The sequence below is a fragment of the Artemia franciscana genome, chromosome 4, assembly GCF_032884065.1.
Source record: "Artemia franciscana chromosome 4, ASM3288406v1, whole genome shotgun sequence".
NCBI classification, from domain to species: Eukaryota; Metazoa; Arthropoda; class Branchiopoda; order Anostraca; family Artemiidae; genus Artemia; species Artemia franciscana.
In genome coordinates this window covers 44,613,089-44,628,519 of record NC_088866.1, presented here as the reverse complement: position 1 = coordinate 44,628,519, position 15,431 = coordinate 44,613,089, and the positions used below count along the sequence as shown (strand labels likewise).

The following is a 15,431-nucleotide window of genomic DNA, read 5'->3' as shown; positions in this document are numbered from 1 at the left end:
GGCTAAAATATTAGAGGGCTAAAGTTGGCACAAAATAAAATTAGAAAGTTGGAGCATCATGTTGCTTAGAAATAATTATAACTTGATTTATTTAAAATTGGGATAAAAAGAAAATGCAGCATTGTTTTGCTAATACAATCAGTTACTTAACTTTGACTGAAGTCTCCTGCCGGGTGCTGCTCGGCGGAGAGAGTGACGTCTGCCTCCTCCATCCCCTTCGGTCCATGGCGAGTATTTGATTCTTGCCATCGTCAAGAACAGTCAGTTAGCCTAAACAGTAGTACCAAGTCACAGAAATGTTTGGGGGAGAGAAGAATTTTTTTGATGTTGTTATCAAAAGAAGGATCAGCAAGACAGTGTTGATAAGGGAAAAATTTAACTTTGTAAAATGATAGGGAAATATAAAAGAAAATATGTCAATGTAAGAATAAGCAGGAAATGTATGGTAGTCCCTCTTTGATTTTCCTTATCAACACTGCCTTGCTGATCCTTCATTTGAGAATAACATCAAAAAAATTTTATCTCCTTCCCCCTACATTTTCGTTAATTGGTACTACTGTGTAGTCCACGGCGAACTGACTGTATTAGCAAAACAATACTGTCCCATTTTTCCCTTGGTTTTTCAGCATACAGTTTGAAAAGAGCGCTTCTGAGTTGAATCATAATGGCTGATATAAAATGAATAGCTAAAGTCCAGATCGTCAATTTTCTAATCACCCAAAATACACGGTCAAATCTGCCAATCCTTCGTCCGCGAAATTAAATAGGCCTAGAAGAATTCTGAAGTGTTGTGATTCTCCAACAATACGAAAAGTCTTTCAATTATAAAACTACTCTTGTAAGCCTTCTTTGAACTCCTTCAATCTTTGTTCATCTGTGACATTTATTGAGGAATAAACTGGCGTGTAATATTACAGAACAAGGTGCTTAAATCCTTCAAAACGAACTGCTTCAACAACTGAAGAAGACAATGTATTTTACTGTTCAATAATTTTAGTATCAAATTAATGTTGTCCTTAGTTTTTCAATATAGAGTTTGAAAGGGTGCTGGAAAGTTGAATGATGAGGGCTAAATAGAATGAAAAGATGACGTCAACATCGTATATATTCTTCCAGAAAAATATTAGTTAGATCGGCAGGAAAAGTCTCCCAGTTATAGAACTAGTCTTTTACCCTTTCTTTAATCTTCTTCAACCTAGGACGGTAATAGGAAGGAAAAGGGCAAGGGAAAATAAAAAAAAAATGTAAAGAAGGGAAAACAAGGATTATAGCACCTAGTTAAAAATAGAAGAGAGTTATGCAACTATTCTCGATCGATATATTTGCATATTTCTCTTCTGCTGTTCACTGACTTATTATCCTCGTTTTCTCTTCATCACGATTTTTTTTTTCGTTTTTCGTACTTAGCCTGTGTGGTCTCAGATATTGTGAAGATGGCAGTGGTGTGGGGATTTGCCTCCATTATATCCGGTTAAATCGGAAAAAATGGAAAAATGAGGAATTTTTAACTTACGAAGGAGCGATCGGATCTAAATGAAATTTGGTGTTTGGAAGGATATCGTGTCTCAGAGCGCTTATTTTAAATCCCGACTGGATCCGGTGACATTGCGGGGAGTTGGGGGAGGGAGCTAAAATCTTGGAAAACGCTTAGAGTTGGAGGGATCGGGATGAAACTTGGTGGGAAAAATAATCACACGTCCTTAGGGTTAATTCTGAAAAATTATAAAAATAAGGTATTTTTATTTTACGAAGGAGTGATCAGATCTTAATGAAATTTGATGCTTGGAAGGATATCGCGTCTCAGAGCTTTTATTTTAAATCTCGACTGGATCCGGTGACATTGCGGGGAGTTGGGGAGGGGGAGCTAAAATCTTGGAAAACGCTTAGAGTGGAGGGATCGGGATGAAACTTGGTGGGAAAAATAATCAGAATTCCTAGATACGTGATTGACAAAACCAGAAGGGATTTGCTCTCTTCGGGGGAGTAAGGGGGGGGGGAGGTTTGATTCTGAAAAAAATGAGGTATTTTTAACTTACGAAGGAGTGATCAGATCTTAATGAAATTTGATATTTGGAAGGATATCGTGTCTCAGAGCTCTATTTTTAAATCCCAACTGGATTCGGTGATATTGGGGGTTGTTGGGGGGAACCTAAAATATTGGAAAACGCTTAGAGTGGAGGGATCGGGATGAAACATGGTGGGGAAAATAAGCACAAATCCTAGATACGTGATTGACATAACCAAAACGTATCCGCTCCCTGGGGGAGCTGGGGGGAGGCCAAGGGCTAATTCTAAAAAATTAGAAAAAATGAGGTATTTTTAATTGCAAAGGAGTGATCGGATCTTAATGAAATTTCATATTTAGAAGGACTTCGTAACTTAGATCTCTTATTTTAAATTCCGACCGGATCCAGAGTTGGTGGGGGGGGGAGAAAAATCGAAGTATTTTAACTTACGAACGGGAGACCGGATCTTAATGAAATTCGATATTTAGAAGGAACTCATGTCTCAGAGCTTTTATTGCAAATTCCGACTAGATCTGTTGACATTGGAGGGAGTTGGAGGGGGAAACTGGAAATCTTGGAAAACACGTATAAATGTCGTAGATACGTGATTGACGTGACTGGACTGGATCCGCTCTCTTTGCGGGAGTTAGAGGGTGGGGTTCAGTGCTTTGGCGAGTTTGGTTCTTCTGGACGTACTAGGACGATGAAAGCTGGTAGGCGTGTCAGGGAGCTGCACAAATTGACTTGATAAAGTCGTTTTCCCCGATTCAACCATTTGAGGGGCTGAAGGTAGAGGCAAAATTAGAAAAATTGAGGTATTTATAACTTAGGATTGGGTGATCGGATCTTAATAAATTTTGATATTTAGAAGGACCTCGTGATTCAGAGCTCTTATTTCAAATCCCAACCGGTATTAAGCCTCTGATTTTCCTTATAAAGCAATCTATTGATTCTTAGAATTTTGCCAGAGTTCATACCATATAAGCTCTTGGCTCTTAGCTCTTTATTTGTTTCTGCATTTAGGAAATATAAAAGAAAATTATTGTCCCCTTCTCCTTCTAAGTCCTCGTGCATGACACCACTGTCGACCCTATCTTCATTTGTCAAACTTTTTGGGGACCATACTGAAGTACAATATTCAATCAGAGAGTGCTTAAATTATTCAACACTAACTGATTTAATAATCAAAGAAGGCAAGGTGTTCCGCGGCTTAGTAACTGTGTTAGTATACCTTTTCCTCTTGGTTTCTCAGGATAAAGTGTGTTTCATATATACCTCATATGAAATATATATACCTATATATATATATATATATATATATATATATATATATATATATATATATATATATATATATATATATATATATATATATATATATATATATATATATATATATATATATATATATATATATATATATATATATATATATATATATATATATATATATATATATATATATATATATATATATATATATATATATATATATATATATATATATATATATATATATATATATGTATATGTATATATATATATATATATATATATATATATATATATATATATATATATATATATATATATATATATATATATATATATATATATATATATATATATATATATATATATATATATATATATATATATATATATATATATATATATATATATATATATATATATATATATATATATATATATATATATATATATAGTAACTAAAATTGTACAGTTCAATATCTATTGTTTAATTCCCCAGGAGGTAGGCCTAATTCTTTCACCCTGCTAAAATTTCGGAGCTTACACGAATCTCTGATGATAAGTATCTCATTGTGTTTTATGATAAGGCTAATTACAAAGGTTTAATGTCCAATAAATAAGTCAAATATTGATTTTTGTGAAGTTTTTTAATATTCACGGAAGAAGATGAATATTCTTTTTATGATTTCATCTTGAAGGTGACAATTCAATGTATAAAGACAAATTAATTGCGAAGGAAAAAGCTCAAAATAAAGCTTGTTATTGCTCCATTAATTCATATTTACATCTAGAGCCTCTGATAAAAATAGATATAAAAAAAACTTCTTTTAAAAGTTTTTTTCTTCGTCATGTGCTGTACACCACGGAGCGTCACTTGTTCTACAATGCGCGGCGCATTTCTGTCTTGCCAAGTTTCTTTTTACCACGCATGTAACATATTGTGCATGCCATGCTTCCTCTGTATTTGAAGTGGGCAACTCCTCAAAAATTTTGTTCCGTCATCCATTTATACATAATTTTATACATATTTTTTTTAATTCCTGTCACTTGAGTTACACCTATAAGCTTTCATATGTTTGTCATATTTGCATTATAAAAAAAATAAATGTAATCATGTGTCTAAAGCTATTATATGGAAGTGTCTGTGCTTGTTAATGGACATTAGCTGTCAAGATTGTAGTTTTTCCTTAATCACTGGGTGAGACTACATTAAAAGTTGGAAGTATACGAATTGTTCTTTTTTTGTACTGCTAATAAAAAGGGCCCTTGATTGTGCATCCTCCACCCTATGGTTTTGTGCAATCTTTTTTTGTACGCCCTTAGACTAATTTAAACTAATCTTTTTTGTTGTCATTGAAAAATGGCGCCCCTTTAAACGGGTAGCCTACCAAGGTTTTGTTTCTCTGGAGGTTCGTTGGGCTTTGTGTTACATACATTTCTGTTATATTTGCCAAGATATTTGCTTAAGAACACATCTAAGATGGTACCCTTGTTGGATTTTTATTGTTGTAAGGAAATATGCGTAACTGCTGCTAATTGGCACTTGAAATGGGGAATAACCCTCGTATATCATAAGATCAGGTCAGGGGGTCTTCTAAAAAATGTTGTATATGATTTTCTGTAGCGTTAATTGTGGTTTGGTTTGGTGTGGTTGGTTTGGTGAGGTGGAAGTTTGGTGAAATTTTGGGAGCAATCGTAAAAAATCTCCAGAATTCTTGAGGTTCAGGCAAGGCCATATTAGGGGGATATGTCTGAGTTGTGAAAGCCGGGGTTATTTCTCCTCCCGGAACTGATGAAATTAAAAATGCAATCTTTACCACAAAATTACAGAAAAGAAAATTTTCTTTTTCTCTTTGGGATGACCTTGAATATAGTGGCTTAAATTTTTTTTCTGTTGCATTATTATGTTCGCCCCTCCCCCGATCTGTAAAAATCCGCTTTTTATGCTCCTTTCATTGAAAAATGCCTTTTATTGATATTATCATTGAAAAAATTGAAAAACAATAAAATCACCCCTACTAGATTTTATAAGTACATTCTCCTCTCTCTACATTTTCGGGAATTAACGCCACTACGAGGCCCCCTGCGTATATAGGCCTACCTGCTGCCACTATATTACAAGGACATTTAGATCCCATTATCCATCAAAGCGACTTATTATTTAAAACATCCTCATCTCAAAATTGTATCGAGGAGGGGGATAGGGCCTTTAAACACCTCCCCCAAGATGTTTTTCGACTCGAAAAATGTTACAAAAATGGAAATTAACAATTTTTTGTTCGTTTTAAAGTTTTTGTACCTCTCCCCCCCTCCCCCGAACAAAATCTTAGATACACCCTTGCCTTACCATCAAAATACTATTCTTTTTCTATATAGGCTGTTATTTTTGGTTATTGTATTGAACGTTCTCATTTCCATCATTTTTTTTTTTTTTTGGGGGGTAAACTACATAAGGGTTCAGAAAATCCTCAAATCAAAAAATCAATCGGTAAAACTTTTTACCATGTTAGCATCTTAAGAAAGAATGGCCAAAAAAAGGAAATCAAAATTGTGATTATTATTTATTATCTAACGAATTCCTTTTGTAATGGAGGATCCATTTACAAATAGGCAAAAGCAATAAAATTCTGATCCCATAGTCAGGACCCTCACCTTTTATGGGTCGTAAATCTCTTCTGTCAGTTTCATCTTAAAGGTACAGTAAATCATCCCCAATCCGGAGACGTGTCAGCAACCTCGCAAGGTAGACTTGGGACCATTATAAGAATCTTAGAAGATTTTATCCGATTTTGCTTCAGTATCTCGTCTGTATGCTTGTATTTTCATCCTAATTGACTTACTTTTGAAGTGGAAGGATCTTAATCAGGAAGCTTTATTTTGTTTTTTAAATGTATAAATTTGACGGATCTAATGGTAGTTCACTGAGTCCACTCCCTCCTCAAGTCTGAAATAATGTTGATTATTTAACCTTGGGGAATCTTCATATATTGCGAGAAAAATAAATATAACGAATATTTAGGCAAAATCCTAATATGATCGATGCACCAACGCTGGGTGACCCTTGCCCGTGCTCTTTTGAGATCTTGGGATTTCTAAGCCTTGTTTCATATTCCTTTGGTTTTTCTACCTCTGACATACCCCCCATCCTCCCTCTAAGGAAATTATAACACTAAAGCAAAACGATCTAATACAAAGTATAAAGCTGGAAAATGGAAGCCACAAAAGCGAAGAACTAAAGTAAAAAACAAAGAAAGCGGATTTAAGACCAAAAAATAAATCAAAATTTACTATTTATCTATGTTTTACTTGTTATAAATAAGTTGCTCGCAGTTCTGTTAAAAAATAAAAGTAAAAAAAATAGTTCTTCATTGTTTGAATTTCATTTTGTGTTCTGTAAAGCCTTATCTATTTTTAATCCTCTTTATTTGTTATGTGTATTTTCCTCTATCTTATCCCTTCAAATTAAACAATCTATATCAATTAATCAATTGGCTCTTAAAATATTTAGAAAGTTAGTCTTTTTTCATTATATTGAACATCCTCTTTTTTCACTCAGAACAATATCTAAGAAATGGGATTTTGATCCCATTTTAGAGGATGCTAGGATAGTGTAAGGAAAAAAAAAATCGCCATATTATCCGAAGATTCTTTTTTATACGTGCGAAATAATCACAGTATATATTCTTGCCCTTGCTTTTACTGAACTGCTGTCAAATTTTGGAGATTATTTTTGTGTATTATAAGTTTTTTCGTGTTTGGCTTCAGATCTTTATTGATATTAAATATAAAAAAAAAACAGTTTTTTAAACTGAAAGTAAGGAACGACGTTAAAACTTAAAACGAACAGAAATTAGTCCGTATATGAAAGAGGCTGTTCCCTCCTAAACGGCCCGGTCTTTACGCTAAAGTTCGAACCTTTCTCACAAGTCTACTTTTTAAAACAATAAAAAACTTTAGCGTAAAGAGGGGGCGTTTAGGAGGAAACAGCCCCTTTCATATGCGGAGTAATTTCTGTTTGTTTTTAGTTTTAATGTCGCTCCTTGCTTTCAGCTGAAAAAACTTGTTTGTTTTTTTATTTAATTTCTGAACGTTTTTGAATTAATACATGTTTTGATTTTGGCTCCCCGCACATGAATAATTAAAACAAAACTTGGATATTATTTTTTTGTGGCTAAATGGCTTTCTCATAGTTTCGATCGGATGATTTTGAGAAAAAAGGGGTGGAGGAGGAGGTATTTTTGTTTTTAAAGAACGTTTTTATTAGTAATAAATATACGTAACTTACGAATTAACTTAAGTAAAGAGCTTCTATATCTGTATATTTTTCTTACGTATATGATAGGGTTTGCCCCCTCGTCAATACATCGCTCTTGACACTAAAGCTTAAATTTTATTTCAATTCTTTAAGAATGGCCGTCACAAAGGTCGCAGAATAAATAGTTAAAATTAGAAAAAAAATACTTCAGCGTAAAGAGAGAAGTATTTAGGAGCAGGTGAACCTCGTCATACATGTAATAATTTCTGTGCGCTTTAAGTTTTAATGCTGCTCCTTACATCCAGTTGAAAAGACTTTTCATATTTATTTTTTTAAAGAATGCCAGGAAATCCTGCGCCTCCTTCATGGAATTATTCTTCCTCAATGATAAATTCTCCATGGAAAGATCATCCCACGTAACCCTCTCCCTCTTGAACCCCTCCCTCCAACCAGAAAAAATCCCCCTAAAAACGTCTGTACACTTCCCAAATATCATTTCTATATGTAAACAATGGTCAAAGCTTATGACTTGCAGCACCTCCCCCGGGGACTGTGGGGAGCAAGTGATCCTCAAAGATATAGTTATTAGGTTTTTCGACTATTTTGAACAAAATGGCTATCTCAAAATTTTGATCCTGTGACTTTGGGGGGAAATTAGCATGGAAGGGGGCCTAGGTGCCCTCCAATTTTTTTGGTCACTTAAAAAGGACACTTAGAATGAGCCCTTTTGCAACATTCAAGGACCACTGGGTCAAAACGATCACCCCCTGGGGAAAAAAACAAACAAATAAACACGCACCCGTGATTGGTCTTCAGGAAAAAATACAAAATTCCACATTTTTGTAGATAGGCGCTTAAAACTTCTACAGAAGGGTTCTCTTATACGCTCAATGTGATGGTGTGATTTTCGTTAAGATATGCTATGACATTTAAGGAATGGTTGCCCCATATTTTCCAAAATAAGGCAATTTTTTCAGGCTCGTAACTTTTGATGGGTAAGGCTAAATTTGATGAAGCTTATATATTTAAAATCAGCATAAAAATGTGATTGTTTTGATGTATCTAATAGTATCAAAACCCCGTTTTTTAGAGTTTTGGTTACTATTGAGCCGGGTCGCACCTTACTACAGTTCATTACCACGAACTGTTTAATATCAATGAAGGGGAAAAAATAGATTAAGAAAAAAACACACTCACAAAAAAAACAAAAACAGAAACACTTTATTTGCGATCTTTGACCTTTCACCCTTGAACCGAATTAGAACCTATCCTTTGAGAAACTCTGTTTCAGATACGAGTCCATATTCTGTTTTTAAAAAGTATGCATTAAAAAAAGGTTTGATCTGGGGTGGGGAGGATGGATGGATTTATGAAAATAGCAAAAAAACTGAATGTTATGTGAAAATTATTTAAGAAAAATATTATATTCAAAAATCATCCGAGTAAAAAAAAAAAAAACAACACTTAGAACTTTTCGAGTGTAATATTACCCGAGGAAGTTTTTTTTTGTACAGAAGGAACAATCACGATATGTATTTTTACTTTTAATTTGTATTTTACTTTTCAAGTAAAATAAGTAAAAATTCAACTAATTTTCAATCTGTTCTTTGTCGTGTTTAGCTTTAGATCTTAACATGCTTGTCTATTCAGAAACCAGCAAGAACCTGTTCATTAAAAAATATACTTTAAGAAATATTTGCTCTATATCGTTCACTATTTTGTGTAGGTATGTACGATTTTTCAATTTTACTAGAAACTGAATAATTTACTTGAATTTTTTTCCCTATAAATTATAATGCAAAAATTAAAGAAAATTCCAAGAATTACGTAAAAATATCGTATGAATTTTGAGATGTAGGATGGACCAGGGCCCACTTCTGCGTACGTGCGGCGTATGTCAAGGGATTATAAACTTCTTGTTATTCCTGTGAAAAACGAACTTCATGTGTAGTCACCATCAGTGAAACATACTCGAAATTCTGCTTTTCCATATATTGGATTGCACGGGATATTTATGCAAGCTTTGATTGACAGCTTCTTGAATATTTAAAAAGTTCAATGGAAGATTTATTTCTTATCAGCTATTCAGATTGGAAATTAAATACAATGTACTTTGAGAATTGATTAACAAACATTCTGGAATATATTAAAAGATATGCTTAAATAATGCCGGAAATCAGACGGCTTTTCCATAATAACAAAGGTGTTATATTCAATTGCTAGGGAGATTTGAATTGAACTGAAATCATGTTATATTTAAATGTTGTGTATATTGTTGTTGAACTTTATTGGTTATGCCCATGCCACGCATGTAGCCTACACTCGAATTTTTCGGAGGGAGGGGGGGGGGGATAAAAAAAGATGCATAATTTGAAATAGAAGCGCAGAAAAATTTGGAGAAAGCTAGAATACACGGTTCCCCCTGCGTACGACCATGGCCACTATAGTCGAAACATCTGTCAGTGAGGCTCAGGAGGGGTAAGACTTTCACCCGAGCTTCGCCCAAAAATTGGGAAAATGGTATACATATCTTTTATTGAAAATCGGTCTGATTTTCAAGAAAAGGGGAAAATATCCTCTAAAAGTCATAGAATTCTAATGAAAACCATACCATCAGATTCAGCATATCAGAGAACCCTACTGTAGAGGTTTCAAGTTCCTATCTGCATAAATGTGTATTTTTTTTTTGCCAAATAAAGATCAGCGATATTTGTTTACTTGTTTTTTCCTAGGGGGGATTGTATCGACCCAGTGGTCCTCGAATATTGGTAGAGGACGCATTTTAACAAAGATTAGAAGTTATAGTGCCCTTTTTAAGTGAACAAAAACATTGGAGGGCATCTTGGCTCCTCCCATGCCCCTTTTTTCTCAAAATCGTCTGATCTAAATTTTGAAATGGTCATTTTCCTTAGTATAGTTGAAAGGCCGAATAACTATACCTTTGGAGATATCATGATCCCTCACAACCGCTGGGGAAAGGTCTTTCACTTATAAAATTTGCCCATTGTTTACGTATAGTATTTGTTATTGGGAAGTATGCTTACATTTTTCTTGTTGGGGGATGAATTTTCTGCTGGGGGGATTTTTCAGGGGGAAATTTACACTGGTGGAATTTGCCAGAATTCCTATTCTAAATTCTTCTTATGTCTTGTTTTTTCTTTGTCGACTCAATTTTACGAGTGAAAATATTAAGGATAATTGCCTGGGGTAGATTTTCACCTGTATTAAATTGTCTAGAAGATATATTCGTGGGGAGGAGGGATTTTCTAAGGAGGTGGAGCCAGATTTCCTGACACTTTTTAAAACACGATCAGAAATAAATAAAAAAAACAAGTTTTTCAACTGTAAGTAAGGAGCAAATATTAAAACTTAAAACGAACAGAAATTAAACAATGGGCAAATTTCATAACTTACAGACTTCTCCCCACGGGTTGTGGGGGGGGGGCATGTTAACCCTAAAGGCATAGTTCAACTATCCTGAACAGAATGACCATTTAAAAATTAAATAGAAATACCAATTTATTTACCAAAGTTAAATACCAAAAGTTACACCAATATGAGGACATGAAACCTAAGTAATAAATTCTTATTCAACAGTAACTATCTCTTCTTAGTTGAGAAAGTAAGAATGAATTGACTCATAAAAGTATGGAAACGTTATGGATAGAACATTTGCTTTTTGTTTTTTATACCCCCCCCCCATTCCCCGAAGAATTGCTATTTCAAGCATTCTCTTCTTAAGGATCAACCTTTTTATATTTTTTTTTTATATTTTTCAGGATTCATGATTTACTCGTTGGTGCTCCTTTTTATCACGGGAAAGACACAGGTGGTGCTGTTTATATATTCCAAAATACACCGGAGGGATTTACTGAATATACACCGTATACAAAGTTAACTGGAAAGCCAGAATCGAGGTAAGTTCTTTTCTGCAAAAAATTAAATAAAAAAAAACAAGTTTTTTTAACTGAAAGTAAGGAGCGACATTAAAACTTAAAACGCACAGAAATTACTTCGTATATGAAAGAGGGTGCTTCCTCATCAACGCCCCGCTCTTTACGCTAAAGTTTGACTCTTTCTCTCAATTCTTCTTTTTAAAACAGTAAAAAACTTTAGCGTAAAGAGCGGGGCGTTGATGAGGAAGCAGCCTCTTTCATATACGAAGTAATTTCTGTGCGTTTTAAGTTTTAATGTCGCTCCTTACTTTCAGTTAAAAAAACTTGTTTTTTTTTATTTAATTTCTGAACGTTTTTGAATCAATGCATGTTTTGATTTTGGCTCTCCGCAGAGGAATAATCAAAACGAAATTTGCATATTTTTTTTTTGGCTCAATGGCTTTCTCATAATTTTGATCGAATGATTTTGAGAAAAAAAGAGCGGGGGACGAAGCCTAGTTGCCCCCCGATTTTTTGGTTAATTAAAAAGGCAACTAGAACTTTTAATTTTTTACGAATCTTTTTATTGGTAAAAGATTTACGTAACTTATAAATTAGCTTTGTTTCGAATTTTGTGCGAATAACTTTTCTCAGGTTTCTCCAGTCTAGACAACTTATATATTTGGAGTTTCCATAAAAATCCCAGCTCTTATTTTCAAAATTTTTGCATCGCTGTTTACCACACGTTCACTGACATGACCACCATAGTTTATCTAGAGTAGAGTTATTTACAAAATAAGGTACGGCCACACGTCCCTATAAGAACTTTTGTATTCTCATGTTTTTATTACATATATGAGGGGATTCGCCCCATCGTCAGTACCTCGCTCTTTACACTAAAGCTTAAATTTTATCCCAATTCATTAAGAATGACCCCCTGAATCACAAAAGCAGTAGAATAAGTAGTTGAAATTACTGAAAATACTTTAGCGTAAAGAGCGAGGTATTAGAAGGAGGTGAGCCCCTCATATGGGTAATAATTTCTGTTTGTTTTAAGTTTTATTGCTGTTCCTTACTTCCAGCTGAACAAGCTTTTTCACTTTTATTTTTTAATTGTTTTTTTTTAAATAATGCTAGTAAATCCTGCTCTCTCTTCATGGAAATTTTCTTCTCCCATTACAAATTCTCGAAGGAAAGTTCCCCCAGCATATCCCCCTCTTCTCAACCCCTCCCCCAAACCAAAAAAATCCTCCTGAAAACGCCTGTATACTTCCCAATAACCATTACTATATGTAAGCACAGGTCAAAGTTTGTAACTTGTTGCCCCTCCCACGGGGACTGTGGGGGAGTAAGTCGTCCCCAAAGACATAGTTATAAGGTTTTTCGACTACGCTGAATAAAATGGCTATCTCAGAATTTTGATCCGTTGACTTTGGGAAAATAATTAGCGTGGGAGGGGGCCTAGGTGCCCTCCAATTTTTTTGGTCACTTAAAAAGGGCACTAGAACTTTTCATTTCCATTAGAATGAGCCCTCTTGCAGCATTCTAGGACAACTGGGTCGATACGATCACCCCTGGGGAAAAGAAAAAAAAAACAAAAAAACAAAAAAACAAAAAAACAAATAAACACGCATCCGTGATCTGCCTTCTGGCAAAAAATGCAAAATTCCACATTTTTGTAGATAGGAGCTCGAAACTTCTACAGTAGGGTTCTCTGATACGCTGAATCTGATGGTGTGATTTTCGTTAAGATTCTATGACTTTTAGGGGGCGTTACCCCCTATTTTCTAAAATCACGCAAATTTTCTCAGGCTCGTAACTTTTGATGGGTAAGACTAAACTTGATGAAACTTATATATTTAAAACCAGCATTAAAATGCGATTCTTTTGATGTAGCTATTGGTATCAAAATTCCATTTTTTAGAGTTTTGGTTACTATTGAGCCGGGTCGCTCCTTACTACAGTTCGTTACCACGAACTGTTTGACTATATATATATATATATATATATATATATATATATATATATATATATATATATATATATATATATATATATATATATATATATGTATATATATATACATATATATATATATATATATATACATATACTAGCTGTTGGGGTGGCGCTTCGCGCCACCCCAACACCTAGTTGGTGGGGGCGCTTCGCGCCCCCCCCCAAGCCCCCCCGCGCGCGTAAGTCGTTACGCGCCATAATAGTTACGCGCCATTGTAGTTGTGTCCCTATGTCCCACCTGTCAATATAGATATATATATATATATATATATATATATATATATATATATATATATATATATATATATATATATATATATATATATATATATATATATATATATATATATATATATATATATATATATATATATATATGGTTTTAACTACGTAAAACTTGCGAATATACAACATTCTTTGCTGTCCCATTGTCTTTGCATATAAATAGATTGTCAGGTTTACCGACTCTTGAACATGCAACATATAATGGTCCATGGGAAAACAATCTGTATTCAGATCTATACCTCATGATTCTAATGATTGCCCTTGAGCTTTGTTGATGGTGATTGCTAATCGACCATTCCCTGTCCCGGTGTCCCGGTCGTCATTTACATCCCCCTGTTTCCTCCGGTGTCCCCGTTGTAGTTGTGTCCCTGTGTCCCGGTCGTCATTTATATTCCCTGTGTCCCGGTCGTCATTTGTATCCCGGTGTACCGGTCTGTATATACATTCGTTTTTTAGTTTTGTTTTTCTCCTTTATTTTTTTCCTTTTTTTTTCTTTTTTAGTTTATTTAGATTTTTAGATTTTTTAGTTTTTTTATTAGTTTTTAGTTTTTTTTTTCTTTTTAGTTTTTTTGTAGTTTTTACCTTCTTTTTAGTTTTGTTAATTTTTTTTTTTACTTATGTCCTGGTCGTCATTTATACTCCCTGTGTCCCGGTGCTTTGTTGATTGCTAATCGAACATTCCTTTTGTCCTGGTCGCTTTCTCTTTGAGTGTCGTCATTTATTTTTTTCTTTTTTAGTTCTTTTAGTTTTTACCTTTTTTAGTTTTTTTTAGTTTTTTAGATGAAAATTTTTTTTAGTTTTTTCCTTTTTTTCTTTTTAGTTTTTTATTGGTTTTTACCTTTATGTTAGCTTATTTTTCAGTTTTTTCCTTTTTTTTTAGTTTTTTTTTATTTTTTATTTTTTTTAGTTTTTTACCTTTTTTTGGTTTTTTTAGTTTTTTTAGTTGTTTAGCTTTTTTACTTTTTTTATTAGTTTTTAGTTTTTTTGTAGTTTTTGCCTTTTTTTAGTTTTTTCAGTTTTTTTTTTAGTTTTTTATTGGTTTTTACCTTTATTTTAGCTTATTTTTCAGTTTTTTCCTTTTTTTTAGTTTTTTTTAGTTTTTAGTTTTTTTAGTTTTTTACCTTTTTTTAGTTTTTTTAGTTTTTTTAGTTTTTTAGCTTTTTTATTTTTTTTATTAGTTTTTAGTTTTTTTTGTAGTTTTTGCCTTTTTTTTAGTTTTTTTAGTTTTTTAGCTTTTTTATTAGTTTTTAGTTTTTTTTGTAGTTTTTGCCTTTTTTTAGTTTTTTTAGTTTTTTAGCTTTTTTATTTTTTTTATTAGTTTTTAGTTTTTTTTGTAGTTTTTGCCTTTTTTTAGTTTTTTCAGTTTTGACGTCACCTGATCCAGTTTTTTCAGGTGACGTCACCTGATCCACGATCCACAGATCCACAGACAACTTATTTTTATATATATAGATAGTTTTTTTTTTTTACTTATGTCCTGGTCGTCATTTATACTCCCTGTGTCCCGGTGCTTTGTTGATTGCTAATCGAACATTCCTTTTGTCCTGGTCGCTTTCTCTTTGAGTTTCGTCATTTATTTTTTTCTTTTTTAGTTCTTTTAGTTTTTACCTTTTTTAGTTTTTTTTAGTTTTTTAGATGAAAATTTTTTTTAGTTTTTTCCTTTTTTTCTTTTTAGTTTTTTATTGGTTTTTACCTTTATTTTAGCTTATTTTTCAGTTT

The 15,431-nt window shown here is 33.2% G+C and overlaps 1 protein-coding gene across 1 annotated transcript in view; it reads left to right on the top strand.

The window, feature by feature from the left end:
* LOC136025780 (integrin alpha-PS1-like) overlaps window positions 1-15,431 on the top strand; it is a 136,671-nt gene that overhangs the window by 6,721 nt on the left and 114,519 nt on the right. Inside the window, exon 3 of the mRNA XM_065701767.1 lies at window positions 11,276-11,450. Within this exon, the coding sequence (XP_065557839.1) occupies window positions 11,276-11,450 (175 nt within the window). The remainder of the gene's footprint in view (window positions 1-11,275; window positions 11,451-15,431) is intronic.